Raw genomic sequence first — 20969 nt, forward strand, 5'->3', positions numbered from 1 at the left:
GAAACAGTCCTTTTTGTGGTAGGCCAGTGCCCCCACACGTTCGAAAATTCGAATTTTTTTGTTCGATTTAAGAACTTTCTTGTCTCTCGTATTTTTTAAACTGTTTTTAACTAAACTCTTTGCGACCTATTTGTGTCAATAATAGAAAAAACCTCAATTTTAACTGAATTTCCCAGTATTCGGCAACCTAGATGAATGTGGACGTGTGAAGATAAACGTGTGGACTTGATTCTAATCAATAAAAAAAAACGTGCGTTGCTTGCTGTTTTCGATGAATTCGAGGATAGCTCGCAAATAGTTAAAGATACAAAAAAGTTTCTAAATTGAACATGGAATTTTAGTTTTTTACTGCGTACCAACTGTCAGGAGTACGAACGAACCAATTCGAAACTCGCCTTCAGTATGAACAATTATGCCTGTTACTCGTTGCAAATGCTTAAAATGAACGATTTGAAAGCAGGGCGACAAGGCTTGTTTGTTTTTTTTCATTCTTGGACAATTAAAAATACCACCTGGTTAAACCAGTGCGAGAAAAATGAATAAATGAGAACGTATTCTAGCTAAAAAGGTCGTACGAAGTAAATAAATCTTTTTAGGACTTTACAGCGAATTTTTAAGACTAGCTTAATCAATTATATCCTTTTAATTTTCTTTTACTGCGGGCGAGCTAATGAATGATCCTTATGATCCGTCTTAAATTTGAGTCATATGTTTAAAAAAAAACCTTATATAATAGCAAAAGAATCTATCAAAGTTAAGCCATTATAATGATCTTTTCGAGGAAAAGACCCATTATATGTTTGTCCAAATAGAGTACGTAGTGTCATTGTGTGTCAACAGAAAATGAATGTGGATTCCATCAAGCGATATGGAATATTTAAATATTGATATATGGAACGATCGAAATATATTTCAAAAATATTGAACAAATGCACGAGAATCTGAAAGTAAAGAGTAAAGACCTCAAGGTAGTTCACGCATAGGTTCAAGTAACTTTGGATAAATTGAGGTTCAAGGATCTGGGGCTCAATTGGGTTAGATATGCTTCTCAAATGGCCTTTTCCATCCACTTCTTACTTGCCTCTAGGAGATGATGGTAGGTCCTGGAACATCCACAGTCCTGGATTGGACAGAGATTGTCGCCGAAATACGTCCCACCCTTTTGGAAATTTATAAGGAAATTGAAAATTTCTCGAGGTAATGTGTATTGTAGTTTGTAGTTTGAATCTTTGCATGTTCTTCATACGCACGAATTGTATATATCAAATCAAATCAACATCGACTTAAAATGTGATCAGTGGTGTCTCAAAAATTTTACATTCTTGGATTGAAATAAGTTGATGTCAAGAAATGTACATATTTTTACATTTATGTAGGTTTTTCTATCGTTGTCTAGGGTTTTAATAATAGGGTTTTTATTGATATTGACGGATACTACACTTTGGATTCTGCTTGCGGATAATAGTTCTGATGAGCCACTCGAAAAAAAAGAGGACCCTCTAGATTCGGGGCGCTCTTAAGTACTAAAACTAAGGGTAATTAAACAGTGTCGTACCCTGGCTAGAAAGCAATTACCGACTTATGACACCACCTGCGACATTACCGTGGTACTGATAACACTTGGTCGGTACATTTCCATAGATGCCTACAAAGCGCGACCGCACTTCTCATCAATGCCGACAAAGGGTGGCTATCCTTTCCCGCAAGTACCGACAAAGGGTGGTTAGACGTTAATCATAAAATATCAGAATCGCATAAAGATAACGATTGCGAAACCCTCTTAATTGACGAAAATTCTTCTAACCAGGTTGCGACATACATAGGCGTCCTATAGGGGCAACATCAGCTCCCTCACAACTCTTTCATCTTAAACTAACGGGCCTAACCTAATTAACAATATTAGCACTATCACTATATACAACTCAAAGATTTCCTGATCGTGCCTCGACTTTATCGTAAAAATAGAGAAGTTTTTACATACATATATACAAAAGGGTTAGATCTATTCGACCTAAGAATCCCACATTTATAATAAAACTCCAACACTGTTAATATTAATTACTGAATTAAACACCATAAAAATAAAATCAAAATTACAAAAACGATTTATAATATAATAGTTATACGGAACCCAGTGAAATTATTAACTTATATGAGTTCCTCTGATCATGCTGCAATTGTACCAAATAACCAACTCAGATATAGGTTTATACCACCATTTTTATTCAATCCTTATATAGTCCCATTATCAATTTTGACCCCTTAATTTAGCCTGTAGAAAACATGCATATTATATCTCTATCTTTGTTGTTGGAATATTATGTTCCCCTCACACACTTTAGACCCGTACGTGCAACCTAATTCGATGTACACGCAAAGATACAAACTATATTTTCATTAATAGATGGATTGTCAGAAGATTTCTAGAACTTTTTGAAACCTTAAATATGCAATTTGAAGAACCTTAATTTTGAGGGCTTTTGAAAGTCGTGAAAATCATTACTAAAGCAAGTCTATAACTAGAAAACTAAAAGTGACAGAGCAATCCGTACAAAGCAGAGATGGAGCAGCCCCGTCCCCTTGGAAATGTTCAGGAAAGTTTCCAATCTATTGAGATTATGTTTATTGCTCTAGTTGACAGAGATGGATCCTGTATTGACTTTAGATGCCTCCGTTGAAATATAGAACCTTAAAAATGTAATTTGGACGACCTTTTAATGCAACTGCGCCCCGACTTCCAATAGAACAGCGCGTAAATTTGAAAAATGGTTAAAATTGGGTTCCCCCTCCCCTATGGAAATTCCTAGGAAAATTTAGGATTTTGTGAGGCGATGCTCTGATCGACAGATATAAATCCCGTGTTGACCCTGGATGCTTAGATAGAACGCCAAGAGGTCAAGAGGACACTCAGTCGAACCGCAGTTGAGTGTTCTCTTAACGACCACAAGGCGTAGGCGTGATATATGAGTCTAAATCTCGCAGCTGCAGCTCTGGCATTACTTGAAGAGCAAATATTCATAAGAAAATCCCTCGAAGCATAAGACGCAGCACGCTGACGGGGATCAAATGGGAGTATATTGCAGGAAAAGAATCGGAAGAAGGCATCGATGTCCCAACGAAATGGTCAGTTCTGGAAGTCTCTCGCCAGCGATGGTTGGCCAATTGTATGGTTTGATTTTATGGTTCCCACTCTAAACTATTCATTGCTGCAACTTTGGTACACCCCAACACAAATTTTGTTCTTTGGTCTATTTAAAACTCGTTTTATAAAGTTTGGAAATTTAGGAGGAAATCGTATTGATTTCTGTGCAATACCTTTGCCTCTGCTAGTTTGATATAGTTAATCATAATTTTCTACACCTGTTTTAACTTATTTAATACAGCTAGCTGCATTGGATCGCTGTGTGCTGTATTGATGAATTGGTATTGCTTTTCAGTTTCGGTGCAAATTCCGCGTTTCTGGCAGTGTGGCATGCTCAAACATTCTTGTGTTTTTCGTCGAATTTCACGTTTCTGCGAAGCTTTCCTTCGGTTACTTTTCCGTTATGTAGATAGTAAATTCGCAAAATTTATTTCTGGTCAAATTTGAACTGAGCATATAATATGTCCTTTGTGGCACGTTGAATTGAAACCCAACTCTTTCCATAAGATCGATTTATAAAAGGAACCCTACTCTGTTTATTCAACCTGAAATCGCAGTTTGGATCAGAACGCATTAAGTATCCGAGAACGAGGAAATAGGTAGTTTAAAGAGAACTCAGGTAAGTTCTGCCTCTATAAATATCATGCCAAGCGAAGAACAATAAACTTTAACGGGTTTTGCACATAAAATCCTATTATTCAACCAACCAGATCAAATTCCTCAACACTGATAACAAAAACATACTACAAATCCAAACTCTCTGGAGGCAAGATAAGAAAGCTTTTAAGTCAATATCGTATATCGTTTCAATTGGGAGAAATAAATTGGCTGAAGTTGATGAATAGCTCGAATTCGATTCAATACCAAGTTATAAAAATGCCTCCGTTGCCTCGTAAATTTTAGCGTTTTAAAAGCCAAAAAAACCCTGATATTTAATAAAAACAATGTGTATGCTGAACATGTTACATGACTTATTACAAAACAGCAGATGTCCTTAACTATCAGCTTTCTCGGGTAAGTATATAGGATTTTCTTTGACGCATTCTGAATGGTAAGTCTGTTTGTTGTCACGAATAACAGCTTTTCCTAAAGTCCATAAATCTCTTTTCCTTTTAAGGTTATCCTGACGTTTTATTTAGGAAGGCAACTAGTGAAAATAGGATTGTTGAAAAATGGATGGATTCGCGATACTGCATCAGTTCGCCTGGTGAGAACTTTATCCTTTCAGACAAATAGAGAGATATATCAAAAGATCTTCTTGGATTTTTATTGTTAAATTGAAGGATGGACTTACCGGCTGAAAATACGGAAGATTATAGTTACTTCAATAGGAAAGGAAGAGAGATTTCGGACCGGTCAACGAGGTCATATTTCCAACAGTGCTTTAAATTCCCGAATTCCTTTCTTAGTTTGTTTTCGGTTTTTGCAGATCAGTATTTCCGTCAAAAGACACATCGATAAATTCAAAATTACATCCGCTAAACTTCGTTCATAAATGTGTTTATCAGAAGTTTCCCCCCTTTCAAGCCGCAAAATTTCCTCCTTTTAAGAAGATAAACATGTTTTCAAAGTAAATATCTGAGACACAAAAAATACGTTAAGCAACAGCGAGACTGGAAATACGTATTTTTAAATCAGCAAGATTATATCTTTCAAATTGACGTCGAATAAATTGGCAAAACTTTGGGAACTATGCAGCTGCGAATTGAACAAACTTTCGGTTATTAAAAAGTTTCTTCGGGCAATGCTCGGCGTAGTTAATTTCCCCTTTCTATCTAGACTGCAATAAACCAGCTTAAAGTATTGTTTTGTGTATGGAAGTCCAAATTAAATGCTTTGTTGCGAAATCTAATGCCGAAGAAGTAATAAATTTGCCTTCTTTAGCATCTGCGATAAATCCAGGGAAATATGAAATGGAACTCTGATATAAGTGCAATTGCCGCCATCCATTTAAAAGCAAAATTTCTAGGGGGAATTCATTTTATCAATAGAAAACCGATTTTCATTGCTCTTAAAGATGTTCCAATCAGAGGCTAATATTGCCCAGCGAAGTTGGTCTTATGGATCTAATTTAAATGAAAATAGTATAAGATACAAGTTTCATAAGGTCGCTATTCAATAGACGTTTGCAATGTGAACTTCGCGAATCGTGAATCTTGCACTATTTTTTCTGTTGAGCAGAGTTCCATAGTTTTCTAACAAATATAGAAAAACGTTAGATAGGACAAATGTATTAAAAAATAAATTCATTATTTATATATTTTAAATGTTATTTAATGCATTTACACAAACGTAAATTAACGTATTTCGCTAGTGCAGTTCCTTCAGGTTCGAAAGGACAACATTATCAATTGAAGCGTGGCGGTTATAAAATTAGCGAATTCAGCAAATTCAATATTGTCTATTTGTGCAATTTTTAAAGAAAAGATTTATGGTATTTTATGCGGCAGCAAATTTCACAAAACCGCACCGAAATTGCTTCATTTTGATATGGTTGCGAGGTCACAGCAGTGCGGTAAAGCTGTAATTTTTATTGGAAAATACAACGAAATGGAAAATATTTAATTAGAGTCATCTGTATTGCTTCTAAATTTCAATATCAACTAACAATTCTGTCGTTAACAAATCCCATACTCCCTATAATACCAGCTCAAACATAGAGGGGTCGGAATTTAATGTCTCTAGTGGTTTCAGTTGTGTTCGGTTTGTAAATGGATAGTTCTGTCAACTGGGTAAAACGCAATGTTAAGAAATTGTTTCGAACTTCCCCACCAAAGTTTTAACTTGAAAGTGAAGACTGATTAGTCGTATGTCCATTGCTCTTTTGGCATTTCTGGTTGTAAAGTTTCCATGCTAATTATAAGTTTCTTAAATAGATTGATGAGCATTTGAAAGAAATATAAAATAAACGGTGTGCATGCTTCTAAGAAGAAACAAAACTTGACTTGAAGTAGGCCAAGTACAATCTTGGACGTTAGAGCGACCCAAAAATTGCAAGTGAAGCTCGAAATTGAAATGAGTAAAAATTTTGTATTTTCATTTTTTTTAAATCATTTAATCCTATTATTTTTCTTTTCCTTTTCATTCTCTTCTACTTTAACTTGTGTTTGTATGTTTTGCTCAAAGTGACTCTTTTCACGCGATTTCTTCATTAATTATTGCTGTTTTCTTTTTTATTTCTTAAGAATAACGCCTCACTCACCAGTAGGGGTTGTTGAAGCGGTGGAATTGCATAATATTCTGAGCTAAAACTAGATCAGAATTGTATTTACTCTTTACTAAAAGCTCGCACGAACATTATTGTTAACGTTTCGGCGACAAATGTGTCTTCACCTTCAATACCTACATATGTACTTGCTTATTTTAACTTCAATTAACAATCTGGTTTAGCAATTTACAGAATTGTTTTATTCGTTTTTAATTTTGTTTCTACATTTGTATGTCTATGCTTATTTAGTTTTCTCGATTTTGGTGTTTTATTTCTTATTGAACGTTATATTTACGCTGTATTTTCCTTTGACTTACAATTTTTTTTGTTGATTTATTTTTAATGTTTAGATATTCAAATTTAATTAAGTAGGTAACTGTTTATATCTATATATTTACTTCTTTTTAGTCTGCAATTTTTCTTACCAAATTTTTCTCTTTACGTTATTTTGCTTCATCATTCTAACCGTATGAGTTTTATCAGTTTCAGTAGATATTTTTAGTGTTCAGTTCTTTTTTGCTTCTTTTTAATTCAATTTCGCGGCGAAGAATTTAATTAAAAATTATTTCATTCATTTTCAATGTTAAATGTTTACCTTCGATATTTTCCCCTTTTATTCATATTTTCACCATATTTTTTTATAATTCGTAAATTTGTTTTATCGTTGCTACATTTATTTAAGTTAGCTATCAATTTCATTCATTCCTGTTTATATCCTTACGACTGAATAAAATTTATTTGATTCTGATATTTTCTATTAATTCTTCTGTGCCTTTTTTTAGAACTTTTGCTTTAATCCAACACTTTTCAATTTTATTTAATGCCAATTTCATTCGGTGTTTTAGTTTGACGTTTTTTACACACATTTTGAATCACAGAGTTGTGATTCCAAATTTGCATTAACACATTTTTTCATTACTGTTACACTTATTACCTTTATCATATTGATTACTTTTATATGTATATTAGTTTTTTCCCTTTTTTATCCTGCGTTTCGCAAAGTTCTCTTCCTTCCCTACTTTTGCAACTTGATAATATATAAAAAAGAACGTAATTATTTTTTAATTGCATCTTATAAAAAATATTTTTAATAGAAGGGCAGAATTTTTTAAAATAAGCTTTTTGGAGCTCCGGCAACATATTACCACCGAGCCGCTCTTACCTTATTATTTATTATTACAAGATAACAATAAAGATATATTTTCACATGTGTTATTGTTATGTACGCAATAAATAAAGCAAAAATACTCTGAAACGCAAAGCAAAAACCAAACATTTCCACGCCCGATTTAATATCAAACTTTAGCACCTTTGAAATAATGCTTGTCATTTTTCTCTGGTATTAGATACACACTTCCTAAAACGATTCCACTCATCTTGGGCGTCGTGAAAATGAAATGCTTTTGCAGGGAGAAAAACATGGAAATCGATTTATACATAATAAACGAAGGAGGGATTTGAAACATAAAAGGGCAAAGTCTCTAGTCAATTTTTGCCTTTATACTTTAGATCTTTTGAGGTATCCGCCTTTTTTTGTTTGTTAGCTTTGAGATCGGTATCTTTTAACGAAACTATTAAATTCCAGCAGGAAATACCTATACAGAGAAACATTGTCCTTAAAAGGTTTCTTATTCAGGTCGTTTTATGTCATCTACTTAATTTTCTTTCAAAAAGCGCATTTATTAATCATTAAATCCCATTATGTCTGGCTCGTTCTTTCAGCTGAGCTTCCTATGACAAAATTCCAGTCATGTAATAACTCCCTTGCCGGATAGTTTTGTCTTCATTAACAATGAAAACAAAAGCTGTTTATCTGGGAATTCATAAAACAAACAAGGGTGAAATTACTTTGAAAATGAAGCTTTGGGGGCAAAATACCCGTACAATGGGGCGTAGCTTCTATCTCTATCTCCTCGTTATCGATAAGCTTTTCTGATATTACATTTTTCTATGTTGTTGACTTGTCGAAGGAAAGCTGATTAAAATTTTGTCTTCTTTTTGACCTTAAAAAAGGTTGTTTCTTGTTGCCTTTTAATTTAGGCATTTAGGCTGCTTTAAGATCATAAATTACGTCAACTTTTCTCCGTAATTTATTCTGAAGGAGCTGGAAAGCATCAGAAGATACAACAAACATCTCGTTTAGCAAACTGCTTATGATTCACGTCACGCCTTTTTCGTTTCTTAGCGCCTCCGGATCCTCTTTTAAAAATTTTATTTTGGGCCCTGACAGCCCTGACAAAGAAATAATGAATATTCATATTCACGGGTTGGCTCCCGGTTCGAATAAAATGGAGATTTCCATTTTTACCTGCCATGCTGCTTGTAACGAGACGATTCGACTTTAAGGGATTTATTCAATTTTTTAGTTATTCTTGCAAAATATTATCTGGAGTCCTGATAAGGTATCAAGATTATTAAAAAAAATTAAAACGACAGGAAAATTTGCACCCAGTAATTATATTTATTGGCATTTTACATACAAAGAAAGTAAGAGCTGTTTTTTACGTCCGCGAGAAATTTTTATTAAAAAAATTTTCACATCGTAGACGTGAGTATTTTTCTCCACTATCATGCCGCGATATTTCTTTAGAATACGTATTTTGGAAGTTTGCCGTTTTTTTTTGTAGCAACATAATTATAGTTATTTAGTGGGAAATGGAAAACTTGCAAATAATTGCGGCTTTGATGAATATTAATCGTTCATTCTTCCATTTTACCAGAATAAACGTAGAGCGATTAGAAGGGTACCTATAATTAAGCTCTGAAAACGGAATTCTGTACTCTACAGAATTACAAATTTTCGACCTCACTTGTTTACACTCTTTGGTACTTCTAGCCTCACTATTCAACACAAAGCAATACAAAATTGTTTGCGAATATTTCTGAAAGCAAAATGAAACGTCGGGAATCGGCGTTTCAACAGCCTCAAGAAAGAATCCGCTTATGATTGATGTTGAAGAGAAAGATCGAAAGTCTGGATCCCCCGGTAATTGGCGGCATTAATTCACGACCAGCCGCGTCCAAATCAACATTTAAAATCCCCGTTCGTTATAGAAATACGTTAAATCTTGGGTGAATTTATTGTCCAATCACTCTTCGTGCTTTCGGATTTCCATCTTCCTTCCCCAATTAATTGGTTAATCGGTCCGTTCGGAAAACTTAGATTGCGGACGGAATAAAACGCTGCGCCATCGGTTTTATTTATCTGTTCCGACAGATTGGTTTCTTTTCGATCTCGAATTTTAATGTTTTCGGGAATCTATTAAACGGAACGCGGTTTTATTCATTCTTGACTGAATAGCGCAACGAGGAAAACGTCCTGATAAAAGCCTCGAACATTTTCAGGCAACCGGATTCCTCCGAAGGAAGTTTAAATCTGCTTCTTTATGGCTGATTCGTGGTGGCGCTTTCAATACCTTTTGAGAATCAGAAATGTAATTTCTTATTTTATTCGCGAAAAATTCCAGTTTTTTAATATTCGAAATGCGGTAATTGAATGGCCGGCACGATCACCTGACCTTACGCCTTTAGATTACTTTCTAGGGGGTTATCTTACGAGTAAGGTATATTTTAACCAACCAGCAACTATCGAAGTCTTAAAAGAAAGAATCCGCAATGAAATAAGAACAATTACCCCAGCAATGCTTCAAAATGTCAAACAGGAGTTCATTCATCGTCTTGCTTACTGTCAAGAAGTAGGTGGGATCCAATTTGAACATTTAATTTAATTGTTACTTGTTGTTTTATTTTGTATTAAAGCGATCCTTTTCAGGACCAAAGAAATTTCAAAAGAAATCAAAAGTTTTTGTTCTTGATTGTTCAATCGTAAATTTCTCGAGACCCGTTGCGTTTGGGAATAGGACATGAAACACACTTAGAATTTCGCGTAAAATTCAAAAATTAAATAAAAAATAGGTGCTTTCATTTGAAAAACAAGTTGGTGGTCACATCTGATTTTTGGACTACCCTGCATACGTGAATTTATCAACAAAAAAACCGCAAAAAAGAATAAAAATCGACGTGTCCGAGGATTTTGGCCGCATATGTCCGACTTCTTAGTTATATGGACTGTTCCATCCAAAACTTCCACACTGTATATGTATTATATGTATATAAATTTTTCGTTTATTCTTATTGCTGCGAATTACTTTTATATCCGATAAAGATAGGAATACTAACTTCAAAACAATCAAATTTTATTGCACCACAATCAAAATTTAAGTATATAACAAAGTGTCTTATGAGAGTAAAATTATGGAAAAGAACTAATTTACAGAGGGAGTTTTACGCAGAAGTTAATTATAATCCGGAAATTAAAAAATCCTACCATTTCATAAACACAGTAATTACTTTTAATTATATTTCCAGAAAAACTTCCAACATCTCTTTAGCAGAATTCTATAGGATCTTGCAAAACAGAGAAAAACGTGCCAGTAATATTGAGTCTATCATAAACCGGCCCAAATCTTCCTGATTCCCAGCGATTTGCAAAACCATTGGGCGACCGCAAAAAACCCTAAAACCTCGAAAAATTACATATCGCTGCCCTCTGCTCAGTATCTCTTAGATAGAAGACTTTATTGTTATGAATTTTAAACGGGCGATATTTATATTTTTCCAAGAGTTTGTCAACGTTACACGTTTTCTCCACGCTGCCTAACGAGATGAGTTAATTTCTCCTGATATGAAACTTGTTGAAGCAGAAAAATTACCTTGAATTTAATGGAGAATTAAATTCATTATCATTTATTATTTTTGAGGAGGTATTTTACTTAAAACCTGTAACATTTCCATAAGTTTGAGCTCGTTGTTGTTGAAGAGAAAAAAGAAAAAAAAAAGCCGAATTGAAAATGTAAAAATGCAAAATGGCAATTATAAGAGAAAACAAAATTGTCATTTTCGTCATGATTGAGAAATAAGTGGAGGAAGAAATAAAAGCGTTTTTTCAAAATTTAAGTTCTTTTCGAATACCTCCTTTCAAATTTTGAAACGGCATATTCTTGAACTGCCAATTTCGTAACTTGCTCCAACCTAAGCGACCTCGTATCTTTTACGGTTACCGAGGTCCTCATGGTTGAGCTCCAGGAACGGACACTCTGTATCTAATAGAAATAACAGATTAAAGAATCATGCACTTATTGCCCCCGCAACAATTCCTCTCATCTTTCGAAACGTCATAAAGTGTTTAACACTTGTACAGTACCTCCCGAGCTTAAACTATCAATAATTTCCATGAACCGACAGCAACTTCCAGATAGTAATATGATTAATGATAATTCTAGGTATAAAAGCTTACCCTCAATATTCCCTTGCCGACACTCAACTCCGGATCCGATCTAATAACTTCATATTTCGAGTTGTTATTAATTAATCCGACTAGAAATTCGAAACTCCTCTTTTCTCGGTTGTTTTGGTTGAATTCCCTATTGTTCATCGCCTCGTGGGAGTCAGGCGGTCCGGAGATATCTTGATATTGCATTGAGGCATTCGTAATCTGAAAAATAACGTAGATGCTTGTAATGCTACAGTTTCTTGGCTATTAATAATTAAATTTCAGAGAAGCGATTCTCACACTATAAAACGGTCGAAAATACATACAGAAAGCTCTGCAATTTCCCACAATATATCATAGAGACAAGACCCGCACGATTCCCAAACAATAGCCTTATCTCCATTGGGAATTAGTGGCCTTTTCTTACAATGGCGCTCCACGGGCTTCGAAATACCTGAAAGTTCTGGATATTCAGATAAAAGCGCGCAATTAGTGATAGTTATTTGCGGCAATAATAAGTTTCAATTCCATTAAAGTTCCGACACATAGGTGTTAGCTCGCACAAAGGATGTTTCTTTTCGTTTAATCTTACAAGTCGCTTCCTTTCCAGATTTATCCAACAAAGAAAAGTTTCCAATTTCTGTTACAACGTGCAATCAAACAATCCCAAATTGCAATTACGTTCCAAATTGAACTTATGCTCGTGCTAGCGCCTCCGAGCGAGCAACTTCCGCCAAAGGCAAATTGGAATCAGCTATAAGCGCCTACGTTCTATATTTGGCTTTCAATCTTTCCTGTATATGTCGGGGAAACATTGACAGCCTATAAATATGTAAAAACCATTGGAGCGAAAGCCCCGAGATTTATCCGTAAGTATAAAACTGTAACTTGTCAACTGCGGAATAAAAGAAATTTCACACGAAAGGGGGAAATGTGCATCATATATCTACCGGTAATGAATCACGATATTGGGCCAATATTGGGAATGAAATAACGAGCTTTTTGTGATGAATTTTAGAGATTTATGCATATTCTCAAAGGCGTCGTGAAGTTGGTTCATAATTTTTATTCAGATTTGTAACTAGAATATACCGCTCCTATATTGCTTCATTGTTTTTTTTCCCCAAAATATTGTCCGTGATCGCAATCCTTTTTTATTCTACTTGGAATAACGCCTCAGATAACAGTAGCGTTGAAGAGGTGAAATTCCACACTACGCTCGATTGAAGCTAACTGAGAATAACATTCGCCCTTCACTAAGGGCTCCGACGACAACCCTTGTTAAGGTTTCGGTGGTGATTCTGTTATCGTTTACTGAACTTCGAAAAAAGTTATTGGAAAAACTATAACATAACAGAACTCAAATTTAAGGATTGTGACTTGTAAAATATACAAAACTTCTCGTCTTAATCTTTGAAGAATGGCAAGTTTTCACATTAATCATGACATTATTTCAAAAGCTTGATTTGATGAAATTGATTGGAGTTTTTTTATGTTTTATTTTTATTTAACATGTCTTTTTCTTTATATTTTAATGCATTTGAAGTGATACGAAGCTCAGTTCAATTGATTTAACCGAATTAGACGAATTTTGCATTATTTTCAAGATTCTTGGTAAATCTTCGACACCTGGTAATTTTGGGACATTTAAACATAATTTTCGCCGTTTTTCTTATTGAAAGTTTAACTTGATCAATACAGTGAATTTATGTACATTTCACATTGATGTAGGATCCGCTCGTCAGATCGCTCTAACTCTTCTAAATGTAATTATTACTGTCTGACCAAATCGAGACACCAACGGGAAAGTCCGAATATTTGTTAGATAGTATTAGTTAAATTAGGGTTGAGGAACCGAGGGGGATTAAAAAGTGAGGTACCTCGATGTTACGCCCATGCGTATCGTACCTGAGTTCGAGTGATTCTCGGCTGTTGCTGGGTTCTCCCAGTAACCTCCTAGAATCTGTGTCACGGAAAAAACCCAAAAAGCGAACATCTCTTTGTTTGAACCAAGGAAGAAGGGCCGGAGGATGGTTGCTAAGGGCTCAAACAAAGGATGGTTCGTGGTGCTGGCTCGCAGCAGCCAGATGTTGTAACGGTCGCTGGCCTCTACTCGAGGTACGACACTGGTTTATTACCCCCAGGTTTAATATTTAAGATTTGTGACAAGGAGAATCGCTCTCTTTGATATCCGGAGTGAACGACGAACTAAGTGACGCGAGTTTTTACTAATTAAGTTACCATTTAAGCTTCGTATTGTACCCTATCCCAATTATACATAAACCCTAGACAACCGAATAAAAGATAAATCCCACATTGATATTAGAGTTTTAGAGCAAAATCATTGTTTTCAATAGTTTTGGTTCAAATAAATACAATTTTCCGTGCTTTATTCAAAGCTCAGTTTGAACTTGTACGACTTATATTTTGCCAAATCTATCAAATATGAAAAATTGTATATAAATAAACCTAAACTGTCGACAACGATGGTATTGCTCTGAAAACATAAAATTGTGCGAAACTTATGTAAACTGATTAAATTGTTCAAATTAGGTTTTAAATAATTTAAAAGGGCGTTAAGCAAGTTGCACATTAAAAGAAGTAGGTTCACAATAAAAACAGTTATTTCGAAAAAATCAAAATTTTTGAAAATTTTCCTTCCTGCTAAGTACGGCAAAAAAACCTTTTTATATCATACCTAACAGGTGTAACAGACCAAACTAAACGATTAGGAAATCAATTCAATGTTATTACAGTTTTTGGAACAGAAAACACACTACGTTCTAACCTTACAAAGGCGAAATCAAAAAACGAAAATGAATAAGCAAAAAACGTCATATATGAAATTTTTTAGAATGTGAGAAATTTTGTATTAACGAAACTTCTAGATCCTTAAAGAAAATAATTAAAGAACATCAAAATTACATTAAAAAGAGAATTTCGTGGGTCAATTATATACCACCGCGTCTTAACAATGGCCACACGATTTAATGGAGAAATGCTTACGTCGTTACCAAGTGACCATTATCAAAGAAACGTAAAAGCAAAGAAAATGCGTATATTTTATGTGAAACTTACTTAAGCAAGGCGGATCTGTTGAGTCTTGGATTGCATCCCTAATGACTTCTTCGGAGATATTGTTTTAGTTACTTTCATCTCATTGTCGACAGAGTCGTTTTAGTAGAATAACAAAATCTAAAAAGTCCAAGAATCACATTTCGTCCGACAGATTAAAATAATAACGATAACAATCAATTGGTGGATAAACCTCGTAGCAAAAAAATATAAATAAACGTTTTGTGAATTGAATTTGTTGTGCTCCTCTGAGAGTTCTCTTTGGGCAGATTTAGTCACGTGAAAAATGGGTTGGCCATTAAAACCCCAACGGTAAGCCCTGGATCCATTTATTTGATGAACGGTGGAGATTTGACAGGCAGATGAGGAATGTTTCTAATAATAATCGCAACAGGTCTAAGCTGGGAACAATATAAATTGACAGGCGTGCTGTTTATGAGAAAGAAGGTTCTGGATGAACGGAACATGTTTCTAGCGAGAAAATGAAATTTCAAATTCGTCCAGTAATGAGATTTTTTTTTTTTTAAACATTAAGCCTTCCTGACACGTTTATAATTAAATTCGACATTTCGATACCTGAAAAAATGATTGTAATCCATATTTCATATTCTCACAGGAAATTCATTTTAGGACAAGCCGGCCGTAAACATTGCAATAACATTGGGCGTATTAAATTATTTCTGGTCTCTGGTCTGCACATGTTCTCCAGGCTTCATAAAATATTTTCGGTAACATGGACATATTTTCTGGCCTGATCCAAATAAATGTATTTCCCTTTTGGCCACCCGTGTGTTTGTGAGCAGTCCTTTGTAGCAACATATTATATACTCCCTTCTGTTGCTCAAAAATAACACGGACATGTCCAAAGTTTTCTCTAATTTCTGTTGTCCCAGACGAACTTCTCTAATTATTACAGGAACACCTCAGAATATAACCATTCCATTGAGCATAATCAAAAGCACTTGTTTTCGAAAACTCCTAACTAGTTTCTCTATATATAGAGCAAACTTTTACTTTGTTTCAGCAAACTATCGTTTTAATTAAAGTGCATCCAAACTAGTGCGGATTTAGTTATAGAGCGCCGAGTAGAGACTCAGAGAAAATGGCTTTTAATTAGTTTTAGCTTTTTAGGTTAAGCAGAAGAAGAGTAACAATTCGGAGTTTTTCAAATTGCGTCTTTGTTTTTAAAGTTCGAAAGCACTTCTCGGTTTTAATTTAGGTTAACTAAGGACCTTGATGGAACCGAACTGGATCTCTTTTAGATAAATTTTTAATAACCACTCGTTGCCCAAATACTTTATAAAACTCTGCAGAAACTATGTTTGGATCCGTGTTCAGTTTCTGTGCTGTCAGCGAAAACTTGGAGGACCGTACTTTTAATTGCCTAAACAATAAAACAACTACTCCTATCTCTGGAGAAGCAACAAGAAAACTCGTTTGGAGCTTTGCGAATTAAAGTTCCCTGTTTTGTTTCGCTTTGTTGTTTATATAAATTATCATGCCTGAAGAATTGTTGATTCGGTTTGACAAGAGAAAGGCGTCCCTCGAGCGAAGACAATGAACTATAATAGTTTAATGTGCACCCTGGAAACTTGACTAATTAAAAATTTTATTGTTTCGTTTATCATTAGGTTGAAGTGATGATGCTATTTTGGGCACAGTAAGGATGAACACATTTGAAGTTAAATACTTATTCCGGGAAAACCTCATGTGATTTTTTTTTAGAAAAAACAATATCAAAATTAGGGTCATAGAAATGCACCTGCAGTCAGTGTTTTGTTTCCCCATAACAATGCCGATGAGACCACAGAAAATAATTCGCCATGATTCCAGCTTTATTTAAATCCTCAACGAAATAATCCCCTTTTACATCATGGCATGCAAATTAGTCTGATTTATGTTGATTAGTTAATTAATTTATAATCATGTATGTTGCGATGCTTTTTCTTAGGTTTTTCTTAGACGAAAATTGACTGATTAGTGACTTTCACTTTTTACCCGGGCATAAAGTGACACGGTGTCACTTTCAACCTGGGTGGATATCAAGTGGTCGTCATAAATGCCCTAAATTCTATTCATTAATAGTCGCCGTCTTTAACACACTTGTCAGTTAAATAACCATCATCACTGTTTCTTTTTTCTCTTAACGCGACATCCTTATTTATTAATTTTTTTGTCATGTGCCGAATTATTTTTCTTAGTAATATATTCAGGAGCGTGAGGAGAATAATTTAAGCTATTAGTTCAGTTTGATATTACCATAATTCCCCTTGTATTAATTTCCGGTAATTTAGGCCTTAAGAGGAGCGTTATGGTTCGTGATATCCTTTACAGATTCTCGCCTCTCTTGTGCTTTTCTTATTAGCAAAAAATATCGCTTAATGGAGAATAGAGAGAATTGCAACAGAAATGACCGGGTTTTAAGTTAATACTCTTTGCAACATCAAATCTTGGAAGAGAACGATTTACCCACAAACAGGAAGGAAGGAATTAGAAAGGTGCATAAGTATGTAGTAATAAGCTTAATATTTCTGTTAATTTATACAGGGCGTTTCTAAACATAGTGCTAGGTCCCAAAATATGACGAAAACTTCGTATAAACATGAATCGAAAGGCGCTTCATTTTTGACGTTCAGGGTGTAAAAGGTTGGTTTCTGGGGATGGTTTATTATTAATATTTTCGAAATGTTGACGAAATTTTAATTCAGATCATTTTTATTTGTACGTTTTATATTCAGCTTTCCTTCAAATTACTCAGACATCGTCGAATTTTTTTTATATAGATAAATTTACTTATTTAGAGCTCTAATTCATTTTTCTAAAGATAGATGAGAATGTAACTACAAGAATTTTCTACTGGAGACGCGTACAATGAATTGAAATCTTATTCTATTGGAATTTATAAAGGTTTTTTTTTTGCTTTTTTGATACAGCTTGGGTGCACTCAAACTGTAAATAAGTAATGAGCTAACCTGAACATTGCTTTTTTTTAAGATAGTTCGGATAAATTTAGGTCAGAAAATCACAAATGTCGCACAAGAAAAAATGGTAGAATATATTCGTTCTGTGTGGTTAGTAACAATGGTGGGATTCGATCTCGTCCACTATCGATAGGAGTTTCCTCCCTACACTACGATGTACTTAATTTTATTCAAAAGCAAATTTACAAATAAATTTAATGTCATTATTAACAAACTCATTTTAAATTGGTCGACTTGTTTTTCGACCTCATAAATACATATTACTCATTATCTTCTGCTGTGTGAACCAGAAGTAACAATAACCTCCATTTCTATGGAATATGTTACCTAATTTTGCCACACTTCTTCCGATTGAAAATTGACAATTCAGAAATGAAACTGTTCTTCTACGTCAATATTTTTTTAAATTCAAAGAAGTTTTTTTTACATCACAAGCTCAAAAAGCTTCGCTTCAGTTGTTCTGATATCATAATGATGTAACCAATATTATGTTTAAAGTTAATCTTCTTTCCTTTTTTTCCTCAAATTAATCACCTTCACCTTTTGATTTTATTCTCTTCAATTAGCTAATCTCGAGATCTCCAATAATAATAATAATAACAACAATAATAACAATAATTCTTGTGTTATTAGGTTATACCCATAAATATCTCTGAAATGATTCTCGCATAACTGGAGAATTTGTATTTGTCCTCTCAGCTCATCAATGATTCACTACTAGCCTTCACAATATTCGCCCATAACAAAGCACAATGAAATAAATTAATCAACCAGGTGATTCAGCTGAAAAAGACAAGCACGATTTACTTTTAGTAAGCCGTAAACTTCCACCAACTTTTAGATTTGCCCCTTCATTGCCTTTCGAGTGTCCGGGATGGTCGGACGTGAGATGGAAATTAAATCTTCCCAGAGCATGGTTTATTGATTCCAATAAGACAGCGCCATTTTATGGCTGCTTCTGGTTTTAAACCGCTTTCAATGCGAATTTTGTGCACAGAGTTAAATCGACTAGTTGTTGAATGTTAAAGATGTTTTTTTTTTTTGAGTTTTTTAAGTCGAGTAATTCCGTTTGTCCGAGTCCTTCGTAAAGAGTAAATATTATTCCCAGTTAGTTTTAACTCTGAATAGGATGCAATTCCACCGCTCCAACAATCCCCACTGGCGTGTGAGGCGTTATTCCCAAAAAATAAAAGAAAGAACTGAGTAACTCCAATGCAAATCTAATCATGCAAACCAACTCGGTAAATTCGATTAAAATCTGATGGGAACTGCAATTTGCAACGGGACCGATATTTATTTAACAAGTGTCGCATTTCATCTGCATATTTGGGAAATATGCGTGTTCGGCAGCATTTGGAAACCAGACTGGAATCAAATAAACTTCCTGATTGTTGTCCCGTAAATATTCATGCTAGGTGGATTCGGAATTGGGCAACGTAATGTGACTAAGTCCATTGAAGTGATGCAAAAATTGTTGCTAAATCGATTGCTGCGAAGATATAAGACCACTCTCTGATAGAAATGGCCGAGATCCGGCAGGAAATTAATGGGACTTCTAAGATTCTCAGGCACAAGAAAACCCTGTCTATCGCTCCTCAGGTCTTTTACAACATTTCCTTAGAAAGTAACAAATGAGGATGCTTCCTGATTTGGCCGCGAAAACCTCTGTAAATGCTACTGGACGACAAAAAATAATCCAGTGTTTCAATTCAAACTCACTGAGGCTAGGAAATCACTAACAGCCCTAGAATGGAATTGAAAAACCAAAAAGTCATCAATTTTATAATGATTAATTAATTAACCTCTCACTGTAATGAGGTGCAGAAGTTTGAAAGAAAAGCGAAAAAACGCGGCACATAATAAAAAAGCCACTTCAGTTATTAACTAAGGGAGCTGCCACTAATTGAGGTATCAGTTGTGGGGCAACTGATTGATTGATCCTTTTCTTCTCAAAAAAGGGATAATCCCCCTTGAATGCGGTCTTTTCTCTATGGCCGTAAGGGGCGATATCTGGAAAACGTCGATCGCCGCATTCGGGATGGAAGTTTCTTGTTAATTAACTTGTGGAAAGTGAACCAATATTTTTCCTGGTTTTATGCAAGTATGCAGAATTTTGGGTAAAATGTTGAACTAATTACACACAAGTGCACGAAAGAGCACTGAAAGCTTCTCACGAAACAGTAAAGCTGGTAATTGTGGCACTTAGGTACGCTTCCCCGGAAAATAATGGCTGGTTTAAGGCGTCTAGACGAGTTACAAACAGTTTCATTTTATGAGCGAAATGCTCTAAATTGAATTGAATTATTCCTTCCTGTTTGAGTCTTGGATATACAGATGTATATTGCAAATATTTCCTCAAACGGTAGCCATTTTCGAGATTCCCGCGCATTATAGTTAGCAATTCACCACGATTTATAAAACTCAAATGAATTTTAAATCCCCATGATGATAAGGCGCATTTCATATGAAGTGGCGAGAGTCAGATTTTAAAATCTTCTATCCATAAAACATTTAAGCGAACATCTGGAATTCAAATCCGTGCAAAATAAAATTTTCATGCCTTCTTGACTTTTATTTCCCAGGCAAATGGTGCAAATAGAAATTTTTAGTACGGTCCGTGAGAGATAAAGCAAAATAAGCACTAAAGTTTACACGGGATTCGGTCGCAAAATTTGCCATGAAAAGTTTCTATATTAACTGTCCCAAGGGTGGTTCTTCCTTTTTACTACTTCTGGGAGAACATGCGTGACAAAGATTTAACAAAAAATGGTTAGGACGTGGAGGATATTATCTTCGATTCATTGACACGTGTTGTTAATGTTGCTAAAATTGGAGATTCAGATCATCAGAATTCTTGAGCTTCTAAAAAATGCCATAGTAAAAGCCGATAGCAACAAAGGCACTACAGATCGGAATCTGGGTGTAAATCTGCTATATCTTTACTCTCAAATCAAAACAAGATTTTTGCGAGATCCAATACAGGTACTTCAACAGAGCGACCTACTTTTTTAACAGGTTTGGTATACACTGTGTACCGTGGTGCACGGTGTGTACCACCAGTGTCGAAAAACCGGTGACACACACGGTGTACCACTGACTCAAATTTGTTGCAAATTACGGAAAATACAGAAATGCCAAAAATACCATTAATCTTGATAGATACCATGACTGCTGAAATGCAACCCGGCAGTGAAAGTGCTAAAACAATATAGGTCATGTTCACCAACCTCTGAGCTGCATGGTAAACTAAATTACTGAGATAAGTGCGAATTTTATTACATACATTGAGCT

At 34.8% G+C, this 20969-nt stretch overlaps 1 protein-coding gene across 3 annotated transcripts in view; it reads right to left on the reverse strand.

Annotated features, from left to right (window-relative positions):
- Positions 1–20969, reverse strand: part of LOC136416045 (uncharacterized) — a 139089-nt gene that overhangs the window by 8346 nt on the left and 109774 nt on the right. For all 3 annotated transcript variants that reach the window (XM_066401024.1, XM_066401026.1, XM_066401025.1), the window contains one exon: positions 11647–11844. In XM_066401024.1, the coding sequence (XP_066257121.1) occupies positions 11647–11844 (198 nt within the window). The remainder of the gene's footprint in view (positions 1–11646; positions 11845–20969) is intronic.

Source organism: Euwallacea similis, chromosome 22 (genome assembly GCF_039881205.1).
Source record: "Euwallacea similis isolate ESF13 chromosome 22, ESF131.1, whole genome shotgun sequence".
In the NCBI taxonomy this organism is placed as follows: Eukaryota; Metazoa; Arthropoda; class Insecta; order Coleoptera; family Curculionidae; genus Euwallacea; species Euwallacea similis.